Source organism: Ixodes scapularis, unplaced genomic scaffold, assembly GCF_016920785.2.
Source record: "Ixodes scapularis isolate PalLabHiFi unplaced genomic scaffold, ASM1692078v2 PGA_scaffold12__126_contigs__length_90152505, whole genome shotgun sequence".
NCBI classification, from domain to species: Eukaryota; Metazoa; Arthropoda; class Arachnida; order Ixodida; family Ixodidae; genus Ixodes; species Ixodes scapularis.
In genome coordinates, this window is record NW_024609838.1 from 42566036 (window position 1) to 42587701 (window position 21666).

Genomic DNA, 21666 nt, shown 5'->3' on the forward strand with positions numbered 1-21666 from the left:
AATATAGTAATCGAAAAAGTAACGATTACTTGCTTAAGTAATGTCCAATTACTTTTGCCGTCGAGTAATCAAGTAATCTAATCGAATACTTTTTAGCCAAGAGTAATAGTAATTGTAATCGATTACTTTTTTTAGTAACGTGTACAAGACTGCCTCAGACTCACCAGGGGGAGGAGGGGGGGGGGGAAGCACGAGCCTCGATGCCCCCCTGTGGTCTACGCCTATGGCTACGCTGACGCACTCCGCTTATCGATACGCATCTTTCACATAATTAAAAGGACACTGACACTCCCAAACAATTGTTTTCATTTTTTTTTTGCCTCGCAATTCAGTATGGGGTCAGAAGACTACACAATTAATATTTTTCTAGAGAGTCACGTATATTTTTAATAAAACCAACAGACGCAACTGCTCGAAATCGAAATCGAAACCTGCGCACGGAGGTTGGAGAAATATAGAGAAGGAGAGAGTGCCGGAAGTCACGTGGCTGCACGTGACTTCTTGCACTGATTTGCTTTTTTCTCCCCTTTCTTTCTTTTACCGCTGCTCTTTAAATACAATTATCATATTTCCGCTCTTGGCGTATGCCCTCACCCGGTTTGTCAGCCAAGCTGAGCAAATTTTCCTGCCGGCCGCTGTGCAAGCTGTTTGTGCTGTCCTTCCTGTACCAACTCTGATTCTCTGGTCGTTCGGGTCTTTCGTTTTTAGTCTAGTCTGTGTTGGTGTACGAGTGCCAACTGCTTCGTTAGAGGGGGAGGGAGTCTAACTGCTTTATTTGCACAGAAATCAAGTCTTCTTGGAGACTAGCATGCGGTGCAGCCTTTGCAAATATTAAATACGGTGAAAAAAAAAAGAAGACAATGGAGAGGATATTGACACATAACGACATTTCCTGTAGTAGAACTTGTAATTGGGCTAGTTGATGAACTGAGTGATGGATAAGCTGCGCCAAATTGCGCCAAATTGCGCCGTGAGCGAAAGTCTGCTACATCTGGCGCTAAAGTGCCATTTTGGCTAAGAATTGTGCCACACCTGCGCCGAGATGGGCAACAAAAATTTACACATATTTTTATTGGTTGACCCTAATATTCAAAGAAGTAGGATCAAAGGAAAATGGTAGAAATATGTATTTCACAACGTTTCTACTCACCGTATAGGTTAGGTCAGAGCACAGTCGAAGGCTTGAACACATACAACACGAACACATATAGTAAAAGCGCAAGTCACGGGAGATTCGCTGAATTTGACTTGTTTAATCGATGAAAGAACACGCACAGGAAGATGGTCCGATGCCTCGATGTCGTACTTTTATGTTGTTTGGTTGATTCCATTGGCTCGTAGCGTCGGCTGCGCTTTAAATTAAGGTAAAACGAAGTTTTAAGATGGCTCGTCCACCGTGCTGGCCGGTTGGTGCACTGGCGGCTTGATCGCCGACATCCTCTAAAATTTCATACGATGTCGGCAATGTCAGGAGCCAAAAGTCGCGAGAAAACATTGTAGAAGAGTAGGATGGCGGCTATTAGATGAGACAGAACCAGGCTTTTGTACTCCTGATGAAATCACTCGATTGTTATGTTTGCCGTATGTCTTCGTGTCGCCTCTCACCAGCCCACGCGCGTCAAGCTTCACTGTTTTGCACCGGAGTGCTAGGAGAAGCGGCTGACATGGGTAAGCGTCTGGTTTAGCACGACGTACACGTAAATTATGCTCAGTACTGTTACAGGTTCACATTCGTTGGTCTCGATTATATGATCTCGTTTTCATATGCTGCGTCGAGAAAGAAAGAAAGAAAATATGCCGTGCTTTTTCTGTATAAATGTAGTTCCCGTGCAGCTGTCAGACGAAAGGGCAGCAAACTTCCTCTTCACCCTGGTTCCAACGCCGCTAAATAGCTGTTTAAACTTTAACGCACAAGGGAGGTCTTCATAATATTTGTGGGTGTTTTTGATATTCATAACCATGAACAATAAAACATGCTTCCGAAAACAATAAAATTTGGGAGGCGTATTTTTACTGATAGATGTGTTAGCGAATATGTTGGTTTTTGGTGGCATTTTACAAAAATTATACATACAGGCTAAATAAACTACCGGGTGTAAAAGTGGGAGGGAAGGGAGGCTTTACCCTGATTGAAGCGTGATTCATTTCTCATCAATTTGTTTAGTACCCATTGTAGATGGAACCTGCTCTGACCAGAGCCTTATTTCTAAAAATAAAGTTCTGTGTACCTTTTGCGCCTTATCTGTTCTTATTACAAAATGTAACGAGTAATATGCTCCAGTATCAAAAAGAAACCCTCAGTCATTATCAAATCTGAACTCATTTAGCGATGCATTCAATTTTTTTTTTCAAGTGATGTGCTAACAGATGTTGACATCTGCTCCAAAAGCGTCAGTGACTGCTCCAGACGAATATTTTGCCTGCTACGGAACCTGCTCCAAAACGTCAAATGCCAACTTTATGTATAAAAAGATATGCCTACTTTAGAAGAAACGTATACCGTAGAAGAGCTTCTAATTGGGCCAGTTGGCGAACGATATTCTCTTATCGGGTCTTGGAGGAATTTTGCTCGCTCTTAGAATGCGATTGCTGACGCCCTTACACCATGAAGAAGTCTCCGCGAAAAAGACGTTTAAACGTAGTGCAACAATGCAACTAGCTTTTCTTTTCTTTCTTTTGCTCAAACAAATTTGTTTCATAATATACAAATATTTATTGTGCTTGTAACTTCCGACTAAAATGAGTCTTTTCTTTATGCTCAGATATTTGTCTGTAGGTACAGACGTCCTTTGTTGCACCGATTGCAGTAGGCGCGCGGGCCGAAAACAAACGCGACCGTAACTTTTGGGTAGTAAAATGGCGTGGGACGCATATGTACACCAAGGCGATGTTTAGGAGCGAGCCCTCGTGTGTGCGCAGTAACCGAATGGGAGAGAGAAGAAACGTCTGGGCATGCGCAGTGCCGACAGCAGCGCTACCGCAGTGACCTGATGTCAGAGACTGCCGAGTGATTAATAAAATGCCCTACACTTGACACAATGACCGAAAAAAAACACAAAAAAAAAGTGCGTCTGCTTTTCCGCACAACACTGGGAGAGCCAATCACCACAACTTACGGAGGCAGCTTAGCGAATGACGATGCGGAAACACATGTTTAGACCAAAAAACTCAGTCTGAGTTTTGACATCAGGCAATGCAAGCGTGACGTTTGGCATTGCTTCATGTCACAACTCAGACTGCGTTTTTTTGGTCTCAACATATGTTTCGGCATCGTCACTGGCAGAGCTGCCTCCCTAAGTTGTGGTGATTGGCTCTCCAAGTGTTGTGCGGGAAAGCAGACGCACTGTTTTTTTGTTTTGTTTTTATATTTCGTTTCAGCTTCGGTCCGAGCGCGGCCGATGTAACGAGCCGAAGGGCCAATAAAGAGAGCGAAAGAGGCACAGCATCATGGCGTGCTCTCTGCAGTTGATAGGACCAGCCGGTATTCGCTGTCTCTCTGTGCGTGCTCCTCCGCCGGCTGGTCCTATCAAGCGCATAGAGCACGCTATGACGCTGCGCTTTTTGCGCTGTTTGATTGGCCCTTCGGCTCATAACATCGGCCGCGCTCGGATCTGAGGTGAAACGAGAGTGTAGGCCCACATTTCTTAAGTTTTTGAGGTGCCTATGCGTAGCGCAAGTTCGTCTGCTTCTTTTGTAAGGATTGTGGGGCCGTCAGAACGCCGAGCTCTGATTGGCTCCGATTGGACGGATAGTGGGTAGACCTCAAAGCAAGCTGCCTCGTAGTCGGCGACTGTGCGTCCTATCATCGCCGAATCAATCATAAACAAAAATAAAAAAAAAAAGCCTAGTGACTCGCGCTTTTGACACTGCTCGATCGGTCCCTTTATCTCGTAGCGTCGGCAAAGTATATAGTCAACCCTACACGCGTTCCTGAACTCGTGCTCATTGGACAAAGCTATACAAGATGATCGGAGATAAAATGACCGGGATGGCATATGCGCTTGTGTACAAAACCGCTATTTTTGCTTTTATTTTATTTAGAAGCGCGTTGTCTATTTACACGTGTATCTTAAATTATACGATCTCGTATGCGGTGCGCAACCGATTTTTCCGATTTGTCTCAAATGATTTCGATGTACTCACGCTGTATGCACCCTAAAAAAAAAAAAAAAGAGTGAGGTTTTTTTTTGTTTTTTTTTTTGTAGAACACGAAGACAGCCAATCGCGGCGACCGGTAGAAGGATCCCCGCGAATGACGAAGCTCAGATTATGATCGGACAAAAGAAGTGCAATGCGCGCTGAAGGAGGTATCGAGCGTGCCGTTTCACTCGCTCACGTGTCCCTCCGCACGTCGCACTTTTGCGCATCTAATCGTATTCCGAGTTTCGTCATTCGCTGGGGTCCTTCTATGGTTTGCCGTGATTGGCTGGCTTCGTGTTTTGCGAGAAATTTGATCTATAAATATTTTTTATGCGTTTATGACAGTCGGGATTAGACTGAACTAACGCGCGTAATCGTCCATCTTTCTTCTCTTTTTTTTTTTCGGCGGGGCGTTAGTTAGGTGGGAGTTGACGGGATCACTTTGTCACGGCGACAGGCCCATCTTTTCCGAGGTTGGGTATTATGTCAGATAACGGACGCACGCGTGCGCACGCACGCACAAACACACACACTCACTAAATGTCGGTGTCTTATTTTTTCTTGCGTGCGTGTCACGTTTTGCTTTACAGAGCGCAGCATAACGACCGGCTAAAACCTGGTCAGTCATTCAGAAAAAGTTTATTGCCATAGAAGGAGAAAAGTAAAAGAAAAAAAGGGAAGAAAAAAGGGAATGAGAGAGTGTGCCGGTGATATAAAGATCAGGACGCTGGCACTAAGGAAAGGTTACTAAATCTAAATGATTATGTCCAGCTCGGCCTCAGAGATAAAATCCAGGAGACCTTTCAAGACTCTTGGTCTGTCAGTCTCGGAGCCTGGTGGATGTGTCCTCCCTCCACAGATGCGATGTCTGTGGGTCGAAGTTTTGCCCTTATGTGTTTGTACTCTGAACACTCCATTGAGTGAAAAATGCCTGCCTTGACGCCCATGTTGCACTTGGACCAAATTCCGGATCTTTCTCTTTGGCTCTAAGATGCGACGTGAGATGGTGTTAGTGCGGTGTCCGTTTTCACTCCAGTCAGAAGAACTCTCGCCCGTCTTCCAAAACCCTTGCAAGGAGGCGGGTCTGGGGTTTCGGGAAGCTTCTCCTCGAGTTTTGCTAGATGGTCTCCTCTGATCTTGGCCCCAACCCCGCCTCGCCGTCACGCGACCAACCAGTTGTACTTACTCTCGCTAAACTAACGCCCCCCACTCCCCCCCCCCCCCCCCACCAAAAAAAAACAACAAACAAACAAACAAACGCGGCGGTGCGGGTTAGCTAAGTTAGATTCTGATTGTATACACAGGAAAGCGAGTGAACGGTAATGAAGGGAGCCGCATACATGTTTTTTTTTTCTTTTATAGTTTGTGATTTTCTTTGTTTCTTATATATCACAGGGTGTCGTAACCCCGCCCTACGTAGTTACGTATTCTTATAAAACGGTGCATGCAGCTCTATTATGCGCAACCTTTTGTAAGGATAGAGGGCGTGTTTAATTGCGGTCATTACCGCGCGTGCTTTCGCTTGAGAAACCTAGCGCGTGTCAAGAGCAACAGCAATGTTGTTGTAGGGGTACTAAAGGTGTTTTTGGGGTCGTATCGGTATATCGGTAAATAACTCAATAATTTATTTAGTGCCCCTTTAATTGTTCATTTAGCGGAACGACAAACAAAGAAACACCTCCGGAAGTACACGGAAAATATCTTCAAAAACCTATTTCCCCGAATAATGTATATATATATATATATATATGTGTGTGTGTGTGTGTATGTGTGCGTGTGTGTGTGTGTGTGTGCGTGCATGCGTGCGTGCGTGTCTGCTTGTCTTCGTGTGTGTGTTTTTAAGTCTTTCTTTGCGAGAGCGGGGTCGATTGGCCGCGAAGGTCTGAATGGGGTGACGAGACAAGTTCAACCGGGCTGACTACAGGAGGTTCATCCGAGTTACGTACACCAGGGGAGGAGAGAGGCTGACGAGGGAGCGGCGCTCAGCAGCGTGAAGAGAGAATGGACCGAGTTATTTCACCTGAGCGTCACAGTCCGAAAAGAAAAAGAAAAAAGAAAAAACCTTTTCTTGGTTAACGACCAAGAAAAGGTCGTGTGATCATCGGCTACAGCAATACCGGCAGCGTGCCAAGAAATAGAGTATAGTAAACAACGACCTTACGAGTAAACGACCACTTTACAAGCCGGGCTTTGTTTTACTATGGGGTTCTTGAGTTGAGTCAAAGCAGTGGATTTGGGTAAGTGCATACGCATTTTTTTTTGTCTACACCGGGCTGCGGGACGTGTTTTTGGGCGTGCGAGATATGCAGGGTTGTAAAGTACCTAGGTACAAGTAACTGGAAATCCGAGTGTCTAGGTACTTTTGTTGTACCTGAGGCACAAACGTGGGTACTTTCATTTCTCGGTATCTGTATCTGTAAACGTAGATACATATCTTCCAGTAAGTTGTAACTAAGTGTAGTTACTTTTTACTGGTACTTTCCTATTCACTTCTTCAAAATCGTAGAAACTCTAAATCTTGAAGTATTAGCACACTACCATGTGCCGTGATTAACGTTGACTTGGGTACAACCTGGGAGGGCACTGACCTGATCGAACGACGTTTCAGCGAACGAAGCTCCGCCCATGATGTTTCATCGAACGACGTTTTAGCGAACGAAGCTTCGCCCATGATGTTTCAACGAACGACACTTTAGCGAAAGGCGGTGTTCATTTGAGCGAACGATAGAATAGCGATGCCGTTCTAGCGACACCAATTTATCGAATCGCTTCGGAACTCCGTTAAGGGAAAATAGCGACCTGCTTGCTTCATCTCAAAGCGAAATCGACTTCATTGTTTGTTTGAAGCTCCTCTGAAGGATTACTTGAAAAGCGTGCGCAGTTCCTGTTGCCTGTATCTCGTCCTGGTGGTGACTCTCTTCTGCCATAAATACAACATAAAAAATTTTGGAAAATAAATTGTAATTATAATCGTAAAGCAGTGTAACATCGCGTATATAATACAGTTTCCACTCAATAATCGGACTCAAATTTTGCAGTTATCAAAACTGAAAAAGCTCCAAACGAAGCAAAAAAAGCTTGGCTTTTAGTGTTTGTATATTGTTTTGTGTTCCAAAATTGTTTTGTACCACTCCCCTCTGTAATGCCCCAGGGCCTTGAGGATACTTAAATAAATAAATAAATAAATATGCACTCGGCTCATGCGTTTCTTCATGCGGCCCACGTCTTCTGGGCTCGTCGACGTCAGCACCGCCTCTGGGGGCAATAACGTCAACAAGCGAGTTTCTGCGATTTCGGCGTGACATGGTAAAGCTGTGGCCTCGGTGAACCAATTGGAGCGTGGGGATAAGGCACGTGAGGACTCAACTCTGATGTGGACATCACATTGACACCATGAAAGTGTCAATGCGATGTCTCTTCCGATTACTTCAGATCTTCGAAACGACAATTTTTTTTTTCTGTAGGTTTAAAAACTTTTTTTTCTCGGCACTGTCCATTGTTGGATTAGAATCGCCGAACAATAAACTACTTACTTTTTAATCGAGCAATTTTGGTAAAACCTTCCTCTTGTAGGATACTTGGTACGAAGAAGGAAACTTGTTCAAACAAAGGGGTGCCATTAGAAAGGGCAGGGGAAAATAGTCTCGGTTGCAAATAATTTTAGTACTTCCCAAAGTAATGACCTTACTTTCGCGATTACGTCCTGATAAATGTAATTCAATAATTGCAAAATTTCTCCCAAACGTAATCGATGACAAGTAATTATTGACTTAGAGTGAGTACTGTCTAATGGAAATGAACACAAGTCTAATGAAGACTGCTATTCTTTTTAGCCAATCTTCTCTTCGCGCGCTCTTGTTGCTATACGCAAGCAAAAAAAAAAAAAGAAAAAGAACCTGCAAGTTTTTTTCTTTTTTTTTTAGTTCGGCCAATAGCTGAGAAGCTACTTGCGTCTTTGGATGCGCGATGATTTGTTTGCCGTTGAATGCGAAGGATGACAGGGAGATAAAGGGTGCAAAAGTTCTCCGCACGCGGCGGCGGCGTTCGATTGTTTAATGAAAAAGAGAAGAAAACAAAAATACAAGCGACGCCGAAGAAAAATTAAATGTTACCAGAACGTCGGTTCAAACCGGTTCAAACCGCTATTACCGCCGTCAGTTGTATACTTTGTCGGAGCAGAACCGCTAATGAAGCGAAAGACGCGTACACGAAGCCAAACCGGATCCGATGCAGATTTCGGTTCGACAGCCTGGGTTAGGGGAGGGGGCATTTCTTTATTAACCAAATATAATTTTGAGCTATCAGTGGAGAGGAAAAAGATAAAGTCCTAAAATATTTAATCACAATTTTATTCTTTGTCATAAGCTAATTACCCCTCCTTTCTACATGCCCGCTCGGTATTGATCATAGGTATAAGGTTGGTGTTCCAAATTTTAGAACTATCGTTATTTCAATATTTGCCTCCAACATCGATAGACTGGAGCCACCTTCCCGCCTCGGTTCCTTGAACTACTGATATTTTGTTTAACGTGTAATTGCCCACTTTGTAGTTGATGTTTTGTAGCTCTATTGCCTCTTCAGTGCACTTACCTCGAGGGTATTTTAAATAAATAAATAAAATAAATAAGCGACCGCAAAGGTCCGTGACTCTGTGTTCTGTTGTGCTGCATAAAAACGGACGCGCAGATATATTTTAAATACCATCCAGATGTAAGAGTGGAGAAAAAACAAAAATTAAGACATCTTAATTCTTTGTGTAAGGTCGATTAAGACACGTGATGCGCAGTTCTGAGCTGCGCTGGGTGTTTATTTATGAACTTTCGAAGAGCTACGCGCGACTTTCGGCGACCCCGGTGTGAGAATTGCGCTTCTTACGGCTCGTGGACGATCGGCTTCAGTATGAAGGTGCATGATTACAGCTTCCCGACGGTGAAGTACAATGTAGGTAAGGCTCTTATATCGCTCGCGCTTCGCAACATTAGAATTACTCACGTGTGCCGGACCCAACCTCGTGCTGCTGTTCTACGAGGATCATTCGAGACGACAGCCATTTCGATCGGAACTATATAATGCGCTCCCTAAAGGCCGTGAACGTTGCGAATATGTCATTGATGACGAGGAGAGAGTGAGCTTCAGTTGTCCAAACCTGCAGCGGGAGCTTCCTAAATTCGACTTCTTCGGCGACTGGTGCACCTCGAGCGCGGGCGCGCAGCTAAAGCACGACGGAAGGCGCACCGTACCGTTTTCACCCTGTCGGCGACTATGGGGAGTCTCACTAGTGGACCCTTTTTCGAAAGTCCGCGCTAACGCCTGTCCGCCATTGCTTGATCACGTGCTGTGAGCGCTTATTGGACACGAGCGTGACGTCAGCGTTCTGTGAGAGCTCGGGTCCAATCACGCGCTTCCTGCCCGAGCAATGGCGACCGCCAATGTTGCTCGACAGACTTTTGCAAATAAGAAAAAAGAAAGGTCTATTTCGGTATACATATCGCGAACTTAACGTCTCGCTAAACGTAGCAGGATGCGTTTCCCCTCTAAATTTAGCGGGAAAACTTGAATCGATGTATGATTATACACCAATCCTATTTCCAATTAAATCCAAAACGCTCCTTGCTTAATTTAAGGTTACGTAAGTTCGTTAAATTCAGCGTGTTACACATTCGCGTTACTCTTATGGGTTACTTTTTTGGGGGGCATTTCTTTAACCTTTTGCACATGCCGCGTAAAAAGAAGCGTAGCACCAAAATTTATACCGATGGTGTGTTTTTCCGGGTATTTTTTATATCGTAGATTTTTTACGTATGCTACGTATGCCATGAAACATTTCGCAGCGATCTGTTCAATATAGTCATACTGTGTCAATAGTAAGCGAGTCATGTGTGCTGCGTGATGCGAATCAGAAGTATGAAACAATGATCGCAGTCCAGTAGACCTTCGAGAAAGACGCAAGCAAGTGTAGCTGAGCAGCAAGGTTGAATCGATAACTCCCTTCATCCCCTTATGCAGGAACGCCGAATTCCGTATGGTTCTCCTGTTGCACAAGGTATCTAAATTCCCCAGTCTGCATATCCTTTGCTCTCTGAAGTAATTATTAGGTCGAAGGTATCAATCATATTAATATCTTCGACCTTATTTCTTTTTTTTATACGCGTTCAACCTTGTTTGAATGAATTGAGCGAATAGAATTCCAGACAGCCGAGCCGTAATCGACGCGGGAACGTACAAGTGAACAAAACAAGCGCAGAAAAAAAAATGTTTCCGAAAAAAATTATACGTGCAATAAGCATGTTGGCACCGAGGACTCCAAATGACGTATTCGGAATTGAAGTTAAGTGACTATTGAAATAAATTGCAGCATTTACATTAACTGCTAGATCGCGGATAATTTTAACGCGAGTAATAATTGCGGCATCCAACGCTCTACAAAAACTAAAGACATAACGTTGTCTAGAAAACGACATTGCTTTTGTCTTTCGTCGGCTGGGTTCACGCATCGATGCGATTGTAGCGCGTCAAATCGAGCAGGGACCAGTCAAACGCCGCCTCTCTTTCTACTTCTTCCTCTTCTACCCATCTGCTATCAATCAAAATGGTCAAATGTCGATTCGACGCGCTACGTTCGCATCCATGTAAACGCAGCCTTTGATTCATTCGGAAGACGGCCATCTGGAGAACGATACTGCAACGGTGAAATTCTTTTTATAGTTCTGGGGGGCTATGTTGCACGTTTTGGACTCCCAGGAGACTAGGGAGAAGGAAGTGACGTCAACAACGCTCTTTGGATGTTGATTGGTGGAGTCGCTGATGACGGTATCTGCAGAAGATACGTTCATTCACACCTACGTCACTTCCTTCTCCCAAGTCTCCTGGGAGTCCAAAACGTGCAACATAGCCCCCCTGGACGGGCTCGCAAGAAACAGCGTCTCAGCTGAGACTGTGGGAAAGAAGGCACTGCCAAAGCCAGCGCACGAGCTGAGCGGGACTCAAACCGCGGCTCGAGACGTGGGTCTCGAGACGGAGTGCAGCAAAGGCAAAGGCGCGGGCACATGGCTTTCAGATTTGTTTTCCTTTTCGCTAGTGCTTGTGAAAGGAAGGCGCACCTGAAAGGTGACGCGCTGGCGCCTGTGCTTTTGCCTCTGCTGCACCCAACTCATGAGGTGGAGGATATGCTTCAGAGCTCAAAAAAGATGTTAGATTCTTTTGACTTCATTGAACTGCAATGACACATCGAGCCCCGAAATGCCGTCTTTTAGTCCGTTACGAACTATCATTTGCCCCCTTTCCCTTTACAGTTAAAAAAAATAAATAAAATGATTAATTTTGTTTTGATTAGGGCAGCAGATTCCATACATCGTTGTGCTTTGTGAAAGCTGTGATGTCGAGATAACGTTTTCTTTACAATTTGGATATGTTCAAGAGCCGGACAGGTCTAGGATGAAGACAGAGGTGCCACGCACGCAGATGACTATGCAAGCAACAAGGTTTTACAAAAACAAAAACAAAAAATTAAAATACTAAGTGAGCTTTTATATCATGTTAGAATGCTTAAACTGATCAATACTCTAACATTATTTGTGTATCTTTACTTCTAAATATAACCAAAAAAAAACGATTTGCAAAACAAACGATTGAAAAACCCGGTTTCTCCCCGGTTTACCAGCTTTGAAGAAAGCGCCCCAATATTTATCTCGGATTTTTGAAAAAATATAAAACCCGAAGACAAAAAACCCTACTTAAACGTAACATAAAAAAACGGGGTTTTGTGAACTAGCTTTGATGGTTCCTTTTCTGGAAACATACAGTAAAGGTTCGTTCCTTGGTTGAATAGATGATGATTGCCCGGCGGTGTCTTGCGGGGCCAATCGTTTGATGAGCCTTGTTCGGTGGGTGATCAGAAGAGTGCGACAGATGCGGGAGGACTTCGTCTAAACTGTTTATTTAGACGTGACGAGCTATTGTACACAGTATATACAAAGCAAAGGGAATTCGCCGTCCTCCAAATTAGTCCAAGTCCAAGCCAGAAAGGGGCTTCTCTCTCCCCCGTCACGGACTTTTGAAGACGCTGACCCCCTCACTCTCGGGCGAGGATCAACCAATCATTTCAAAGCTTTGCTGGAGCCACGTGATATCCACCGTCCAATAGTTGGCAAGGGCGTCGATACACATTCGTTAACTTGCCAACGGACTACAGCCGACAGCTCCGTAACTTCGTCCGTGCATCCCGTTGCAGACATAGCGGCGCCTCTCCGGAACCCCCAGGTTGAAACCCAAGAAGCCCCGTAGAATGCGCAAGCCTCCAGATTCAAAATAAAAAACAACATCTCTTCCCGAGGGGTCATCCCGATGGGGGAGACACAGGAAGACGCTCTCCAGGGGGCCGCGTCGGCAGAAAGACCCACGCGGTCCCCCGTTAGAAAAGCAAAACTACACAAAACGACCGGGGAGGGAGCATCATACACGCCGCCGGACAAGACGACCGTCGCCCGGCCGATCGAGAAACCAGCCGTCTTTTCCAGAACCCTTACACCTTCCCCCCAAGACTGTTTCTGGTCCTTCTTGGACCTGCTAAACAGTTAATCTAAACACACGCAAAAGAAATAAAACTAGATAACACTAACGTGAAGTTCTTCAGAACCGACTCAAAGCGTGCAAACATAATCGTAAGCTGACAATAAAACAAAACACATAAAAACAACAGATTCTACTTTAACAAACCGGAATGCCCCAGTGCAAACATAAAAATGGGCCAAAACGCGTGCGTGACATTCCAAAGGCTGTAAAACAACACACACACAAAGAGAAAAAACAGCGTTACATTAGCATTGAACGTATTCACAACAGCAACGAGAAGAACGTCCTTTTGGGTCCTCAAGTTCGACTCGCCAATTCACTTCACAGCCCCACAGCGCCCTGCGGCACGGGTGAGCGGGAACATTCACGTCCAACCGAGGCGGCATGGCAGGATCACTCAGCCGACTCCCAAGATAAATTGTGGAGCCTGGACAGCGCGTCAGCATTTCCGTTACTGGTTCCCTTCCTATGCTGGACTGTTACATTGTAACGTTGAAGAGCCAAGGCCCACCTAGCCAGCTTTGCCCCATGTGGAGTACTCGTTGTCAGGTATGACAGCGGGTTATGGTCAGAGACAACATTCACCACAGCGCCGAAAAGCCAATAGTCAAACTTTTTTAAAGCCCAGATGATGGCAAAGGCTTCCCTTTCGATAGTCGACCATCGCGACTGTGTCGGGTTGAAACGATGGCTCGCAAAGGCTATCGGCTTCTCCTTCCCCTGTTCCGACATTTGTGCGAGACATGCCCCCGCCGCAGTTGCCGACGCATCGGTGAAAATCCAGTATGGCTGATGAGGTTCGGGAGTGCTCAACGCCACCGCTTCGCAAAGTGAGTCTTTAAGACTTTTAAATGCGCGTTGCGCATCCTCCGGCCATGGAATTAAGTTAGGAATTCCCCGCTTCGTCAACGCAGTCAGCGGGCCGGCAACTTCTGCGTAGCTCCTGACATATTCTCTATAGTATCCACATAACCCGAGCAGGCTTCGCAACTCCTTCTTAGTTTGTGGCGGCGCGAGACCCTCGATTGCTGCTATCTTTTCTGGGTCCGGACCGTGGGTCCCTGACCCAACGACATGTCCGAGGTAGCGAATGTGCGCTTGTGCCACCTGGCACTTTTCAGGGCTCACTTTCAACCCTGCCTCTCCGAGCACCTGAAGGATACTGTCAATGTGCTGCATGTGTTCCTGCCACGTGTTGGAAAATATGGCAATATCATCAAGATACGCTGTTGCGTATGACTGGTGTCCGGAGAGCAGCGCATTGACCATCCTCTGAAAGGTTGCGGCTGAGTTCTTTAGCCCGAAAGGCATCACCCTCCAAGCGTACTGCCCCTCATGCGTCACAAATGCCGTGAGAGATTGGCTCTTCGGGTCCATCGGCACCTGCCAGTACCCCCGCCTCAAATCAACTACCGTAATGAATTTAGCGTGACCCACCCGCAGAATCAATTCTTGTGGGTTAGTCATTGGGAAAGCATCCCCACGAGTGACAGCATTGAGCATTCGGTAGTCAATGCACATTCGCATTGTCCCGTCCTTTTTTCCTACGCATACTACCGGGTGCGCAAAGTCGCTCTCTACTGGGTAGATAAGCCCCCAGTCAAGAAGTTCATGTACTTGTCGACTCACTTCTTTCTTTAGTAGCTCGGGTACCCTGTAGGGAAATGCCCTTTTCGGTCGATTTCCCTCCTCTAAGTCAATGCGATGCTGGCCCACTTTCGCCATTCCCGGCCTTCCATCAAAAAGTGCACGATGCTTTTCAAATATCAGTTGCACCTCAGCCCGCGTCCCCGCATCGAGATGAGCTAACTTCTCTGGAGGCATCAGCACCTCGTTCGAACACGGGGGCGCAGCCTGAGGGGCATATTCAACCTCCCCAAACTCCCTGTCTTCGTCGAAAACTACACCGACATGGCTTACCCTTGCGTAGTAGGGCCTCAGTCGGTTTGCGTGGACTACAGAGGTTTTCCCCACAGCGGTTTCTATCCGATACGAGTGTTGCCTCTCGCGACCAACGACTGTGAACGGACCCCGCCACCTTGGTGCCATCTTAGTGGCGCGGTCCGTGTCGAAGACCAGCACTTGATCACCCACCTGAAACACTTTGTTACGTGCCCTTCTGTTGTACACCTCGGCGTAACCACCCTGACGCTCTGTACTAGTGAGCTCAGCCACACTAGCTGCTATTTCGAGTTGTTCGCGCAGCTGTTTTAGGTACCTTGAAGGCGTTTCCCTCAGCGTCGCCGGTACCGCTACCTCACCCGTCCACGTCTGCTGCAGGATCGTCAGTGGCCCTGTCGGATTTCGTCCATACAGCAAACGAAAGGGCGCCGCTCCCGTTGTGTCGTGGGGAACCTCGCGGTAAGCCCACAACAAAAAGGGAATCAGCCTATCCCAGTTTTTAGAATCTTTCTCCATGACATGAAATAACATGTTCTTTAGAACCCGATTCCACCTTTCCACCGCTCCGTTACTTTCGGGATGCTCGGGAGTCGAAAATCTAGGACAGCATCCTAATTTCTCCAGCATCACTCGCGTGAGCTGGGACGTGAAGTTAGTCCCTTGATCAGAACAGATCGTCTCTGGGATCCCTGTGCGAGTAAAAATCTCAAGCAACGCGTCGCACGTTGCCTTCGCGGTCAACGAGCGCAGCGGGATGACTTCTGGCCACCTGGTGCACAGATCTACTAAGCACAGCGCGTACTTATGGCCCCTCGCAGATGGCGTTTCGATAGGCCCTATAATGTCCACGTTGACCACTTGAAATGGGTGCTCAGGCCTCGTAAGCGGGGTGATCGGTACTCTGTCACTGCGCCGCCGGTCCGAACGCGTCTGACACCCATGGCATGACTTACAGTACTCCGACACCTCTCTTTCCATACCAGGCCAAAAGAAATTGTACTTTATTCGAGCCTTAGTCTTTTTCATCCCCATGTGTCCTCCCCACAGCGACTCGTGAGCTAGGTTCAATACTTCTTCGCGCTTGCCCGAGGGGAGAGCCAGTTGTCTTACCTTTACACCTGCTATTGAGTCCCAATGGTAAAGAAGTCCATCGGCTACAAACATGCCCGACTTTCCGATCTTGGCATCTTCCCAGGCTTTCTTTAGGCTATCATCGGCTAGTTGCGCATTTCTAAATGCCTCCCTCTGGCTAGATGACTGATCTGCCTCCTCGATCTTACGAGTCTCCGACTCCCGGCGGAGCTCGCCAGCGTCCTGTTCACAGCCAATCCCACAGGCCAGTGCTTCGCTGTCTTCATCTTTTCTGCCGTTCTGTTCTTTAACTTCACAAGGATAGGCTGCTTTACCTTCCCGTTGCACCTGGGCCTTACTGCTCTGAGCTTTCAAAAGTTCCCAATCCTGTCGGCTGCGCCAGTAAAGGTTCGTTCCTTGGTTGAATAGATGATGATTGCCCGGCGGTGTCTTGCGGGGCCAATCGTTTGATGAGCCTTGTTCGGTGGGTGATCAGAAGAGTGCGACAGATGCGGGAGGACTTCGTCTAAACTGTTTATTTAGACGTGACGAGCTATTGTACACAGTATATACAAAGCAAAGGGAATTCGCCGTCCTCCAAATTAGTCCAAGTCCAAGCCAGAAAGGGGCTTCTCTCTCCCCCGTCACGGACTTTTGAAGACGCTGACCCCCTCACTCTCGGGCGAGGATCAACCAATCATTTCAAAGCTTTGCTGGAGCCACGTGATATCCACCGTCCAATAGTTGGCAAGGGCGTCGATACACATTCGTTAACTTGCCAACGGACTACAGCCGACAGCTCCGTAACTTCGTCCGTGCATCCCGTTGCAGACATAGCGGCGCCTCTCCGGAACCCCCAGGTTGAAACCCAAGAAGCCCCGTAGAATGCGCAAGCCTCCAGATTCAAAATAAAAAACAACATCTCTTCCCGAGGGGTCATCCCGATGGGGGAGACACAGGAAGACGCTCTCCAGGGGGCCGCGTCGGCAGAAAGACCCACGCGGTCCCCCGTTAGAAAAGCAAAACTACACAAAACGACCGGGGAGGGAGCATCATACACGCCGCCGGACAAGACGACCGTCGCCCGGCCGATCGAGAAACCAGCCGTCTTTTCCAGAACCCTTACACATACCATCGCGAAATCAGTAATGCATGCGTACGTGTGCGCGCGCGTGCACGTGTTCGCGTGTGCGTGCGTGCGTAGTGGGGTTCTGTCTAAAAACGGAAAACAAGAAGTCAGGCCTCTGTGCATACCATTAATCTCCCAGCACGACCACGGAACTCTCGTGCATACGCAGCGAAAGATGACGGGGAAAGAGAATATGAACGAGGAGGTTTGAAATGTTGATCCCGGGCATAAATACGTTGTAAAATAAAAAAATAAAAAATCGGCCACGGTTTGCATTCACGTCACACCCGTTGGTGCCATTGTGCCGGCATTCCTGCTGTGCACGCCTACATTGTGATGCACACATTTCTTACGGTGGAGTTTCGTTTTCTCTGGCAAGAACGAGCAGGGACGGTCACCACCAGCATGGGGCGATTTCATGACGTCACGTGCAAGCCGCGTTGGTTACGAGCAGTGTGCCTAGATTGCGGAGTGTCTCCAACTGCTCGATCGGGACCAAGTGGGTCGTGAGTCAGGTTTGCAGTATGAGCTGCGAGAAGGTTTCGAAAGCGCTGGTCGTGTCCGCCTCTGTTCCGTGTCTGCCTGCTTTCCCCCTCGTTGCGCGACAAGCGAAAGCATGCGCAATTTGCGGCCAACCTGCGCGCTTCCCAGGCGACAGCGCTGCGATGCGGGGAAGTGACATTCTCGGAGCAGGCGCACTGCTGCTGGAGTCGGTGACCGCTGGAATCCGAACACGACGTTCACGTGACGAACGGCGCAAGCGTGCCTCCGTTGTCGCGTCTCCTTGCCAGCGAGCGTCGAACTACTGCCTTAAGGTCGTTCGATCTCTTCACTTTATTGATGAGAAACTTGCGTTGGACGGCTGTGTATACCTCCGGAAATGTCGCGCCTCTCTGGCGTCGCGAAAAAATTTAGGAAAATGCGTCACCTTATTTATTTATTTATTTATTTATTTATTTATCTATTTTTATTTATTTATCGATACTGTCAGCCCTCTCTTGAAGGCCTTTGCAGGGGAGGTTGATAGGTTGCACAAAACTTGGCATACCTAATGCTGTCGATGCCGGTTATAACGAAGTCAATCGGAGTTGGAGATCCCTTCGCTGTAGCCGCTATTTTGTTATAACCGACTTCGTTATTACCGGTCTCGACAGTAGACCGATATCACCAGCCAGGTTCGTTACCTTACCGCTGCCGGCACGCATCGTGGGAACTGTATGCGGAGCGCAAGTTTGTCTGCTTCTTGCACAGGGGGTGCGATGATGTCAGAACGCCAAGCTCTTATTGCGTAATTGAAAAAATATATATATATAGTGGGTAGATCTCGAGGCATTTAGCATTCAGGTCTACCCACTATCCTTTCAATCCAAGCCAATCAGAGCTCGACGTCGTTCTGACGTCACTGCCACTCCCGCGCAAGAAGCAGACGACTTGCTCTCCGTATAGTCTTTCTGCGCGCGCAACAACCCTGCTGCGGGTCATTGCGAGCAGAGCACGAGACGGCACGAGCTGCCTCGTACGCTGTCGCCTGCCTCCCGTGAACTACAATTATGGCGGCGTCACGCATACGCGGAACGCTTAGTGAGATCGGTCTATTGTACCAGACGTCCGTCAAACAAGATGATCTAGGAAACGGCAGAAAGCAGCAGGTACTAATGCGCTGAGAATAAAAAGAAGTGCCTTATCTTTTATTGAATCGTGGGAAGGTATTCAAAATGACTGTAACATAAAGATATCATTTTTACGAAAACGGCAATATGAAATACTTTTCACACACACACAAAAAAAAAGAAGAAAACACGTTAGTGCGTAAGGCGCAGTTTTGTATAGATCTCACTTATATATTTCTACGGCCGGCGCAGCGAAGCTGCCTTGATAAGCTTGCGCATGTGTATTGTGATCGCTATACAGGCACACGCGGGAGTCAGTTTCAACATTGTTGTCAACGAATCAAACTAGAACCTACGCGGCAAATTTGCATTGTCCATTCTCGAAGGAAAAAGAAACGCACATAAGTGTCACCGTAGTATAAAACGCACCAACAAGACTTCTGTAAAAAAAAAAAAAAATAAAAGAAAGAAAAAGCATATTAGAAATTGCGAGAATCGCTTTAAATTCTTCTCTGTTTGAAATGTCACCAAGGAACGGATGGAAACACTATCACTATTCCGTATTCAGAAGCCCACTCTTTGTACGATGATAACGTATACACACATTTATAAATCTTTTATATTCCGGTATTGCGGTTTTATTCGTATCCGTTTTATGAGGATTTGATGTGTAGATAAATTATTTAAATCTAAATTTTAGTCCTAAGGATCAAGCCCCGAGGCACAGAATCTGTGCAATGGAAGGACGCGTAAAATTATCTCCTTGTATTGATTGTTCGGTTATAATTGATGCTAATTCATTGAGTTATTTGGCGAAACATTACCCGCCAACTTTACCGGAGTAACGTCCCTCTATATATGACATGGACGTAAACGCGCTAAATGGAGCGTCCATGTAACGCTTTTTTTTTTCCACGCTCTTTTAATAACGTTACGTTCGTCTTATGGAAACCAGCGCTATAACGCATTCTGTTAATAAATAATAATAAAACAAAAACTGCAGCAGACGCATTGCGAAGCGGCGTGCTCAGGGTAAACGAAACTTTTAGACCTCGTTGGTGGGTGTGGTTATATACTACTGTTAAAAAATAATTTTTGAAAAACCTGCGTTTTTATGCTTGTTGAAGTGAATACAATTTTTTACGCCGAAAGAAAAATACAACTCATAGAATGGGGGATCGTATGCAAATATATTGAATACAAGATCTGTATAATGGAGGCGAGTCGATGATAACCAAACTTAATGAAACAACGTAAAAAAAGAATACCGTAAGGACAAGAAAGAGACGGACACGCATACCGATCGCGCTAAGTTTCTTTTTTTTTTTTTTAACTGAGGTTTGTATGAGAAAATATATTTACTACTACTACCACTACTACTACTAATAATAATGATAGTCACAGTAATATTAATAAAAATAATGTATTATTTTCCATCATGTGCACGATGGAAGAAGTCAGAGGGGAAAAAAAAAAGCTGCATAAGTGCAGCCTGACGAGTCCTCGGTTCCCTCTTCAAACTGCGTTTATCCGAGATGTTTTATGTAGCCTCGCTTTTACGCCCAATTTCTTATATGCTTCTCATCCATGTAGGTCAGCGTAAATCCTTTCTTAAATTATTCATGGGATAGTAAAGTCTTCGATTCACAGTCTCTTGAGCAGCAATTTTCTTAATTTATATGTTTTTATTAGTATTTAAGAAGCAACGATTATTGTCCAAGATATTATAAAGGACGATGGAGTGTTCCATGAACGGCCGACCGGGCAGAAACTTAGGGAGAGGAGGAAACGAGAGCGCGCGAGGCCGTCAGAGCATCGAACGCTGGTTGGAATAATTAGTGAGTAAAACTAGCTGCTTTTGTCTCCACTGCCTTATTAGCCTCCTGAATACTGACAAAACCTGGCAGATCGCCACGAGAAGCTGCCGCCGAAATGGAAAAGGTGGAGCGGCAGATAACGGATGAGAGAACAGCACGAGACTGGCGCCCCGCTGCGGCAAGACGCCCAAGCACACTTCTCCCGAGCGAATTAGTGTGTTTCGGGTCCTCGCCGATGCAAAAGCTGCGCGCTGACGTCCAGGTTCCTCGAGAAATAGCTCTTTGATGCTCTATGCTACCAGATCCCAGGGCTCCAAATCTGCGACCGGGCACTCTATGGCTCCGTCGTCGAAATGCCAGGCTTTGGGAATATAGGGGAGGCTATGCCACTAATCATTCCAACGCGAGCTCGATGTTCTGACGTCCCCGCCAACTCGCGTCTCCTCCTCCTCCTCCCTCAATATCTGTCCGCATAGGCCCCTTTCAAAAGTCACGCGCCGATTGATTAGGAGGTCTCGAGTCACTGCGCAATGGCGGAGCGACCGACACCCGTTCGGAACGTGCAAGTAGCGCGATGGTGGATAATCCGACTCGTGCTTCCCGCTGCAGGCTCGTGCAGCTGAAGCGTAATCGAACGCAAGCAGTGCGCGCGCTTGCGTCCGCCCTTGAGCAGGAATTCACCGGCCTTCGACGGAGGACACACTTTTTGCAAAGGGCTCCCATTCAAAAGCTCCTCGGTTCCTCTTCGATGCCGTTCCTGGAGTTACAGGTTCCTCATTTACATAGCTTTATACTTGTTTAGCTCCAAGAGCGTTGGTTTTCTCTTGTCAGGATGTCTTTTGTTTTTGTTCCAACTGCCTTCAACAGACTGCTTGCACTCTCTGAGATGGGTTTCCTCCTTGTGTACGACGGCCCTCTCCCGTTGGTCATACATACAATCGTCTGCAGACAAGTTCAAACACACGCGCTTCGAACAAGATGGATGGCGAGTCCTAGGATTGTTATGTCATCATGTCCTCAGCGAACATCGTGTCTTTTGTGCGATGTATGTGTGATCAGTGTTCCACTTGACAGACATCGTTCGGGAATTGGCAGACGTCATATCTGCGCACTCTGTAATGCTCGCTTGCTGTTTCGCCAAAGTACGCTTTTTGACTGCTCCCAAAAGATGCTCCGCGGCGAGTTCGACCAGCCATTCTTGCGTGGCTCCATCGCCATCGTCGTTCGCGATGTAAAGGGTGACGCGGATAAATATTTTTGGCTTTATGTGTTCCCGACAGGAAGCGTTGGAGTGAGAGCCGTTGCTAACGCAAGTTTCATTTTGCTAGCGGCCATACTGTTCACCATCGCTCTATCAAGATATCAGATTTTTTTCGCTTATAGATCACGCGTTTGAAGCCTGAACCCTATAGAGCGAATGATGCGA

The 21666-nt window shown here is 46.6% G+C and overlaps 2 protein-coding genes across 2 annotated transcripts in view; one reads left to right on the plus strand and one right to left on the minus strand.

Annotated features, from left to right (window-relative positions):
* Window positions 1-21666, plus strand: part of LOC8026095 (cAMP-dependent protein kinase catalytic subunit 1) — a 431775-nt gene that overhangs the window by 11951 nt on the left and 398158 nt on the right. The window lies entirely within an intron of this gene.
* Window positions 9793-15777, minus strand: LOC120837151. The gene is made up of 2 exons (XM_040206367.3): window positions 13297-15777; window positions 9793-9975 (listed from the first exon to the last, which is right to left on the minus strand). Exons 1-2 carry the CDS (start codon window positions 15775-15777, stop codon window positions 9793-9795), a joined length of 2664 nt encoding a protein of 887 aa, XP_040062301.1.

What these genes read in the sequence shown, in the direction of transcription:
- LOC120837151 (XM_040206367.3), bottom strand. Translation starts at nt 15,777, where the DNA reads ATGTTTGTAGCCGATGGACTTCTTTACCATTGGGACTCAATAGCAGGT. An exon ending in ATTGGCTTTTCGGCGCTGTG is followed by an intron (nt 9,976 to 13,296) that starts GTGAATGTTGTC and finishes TATATTGAACAG; the next exon opens with ATCGCTGCGAAATGTTTCAT.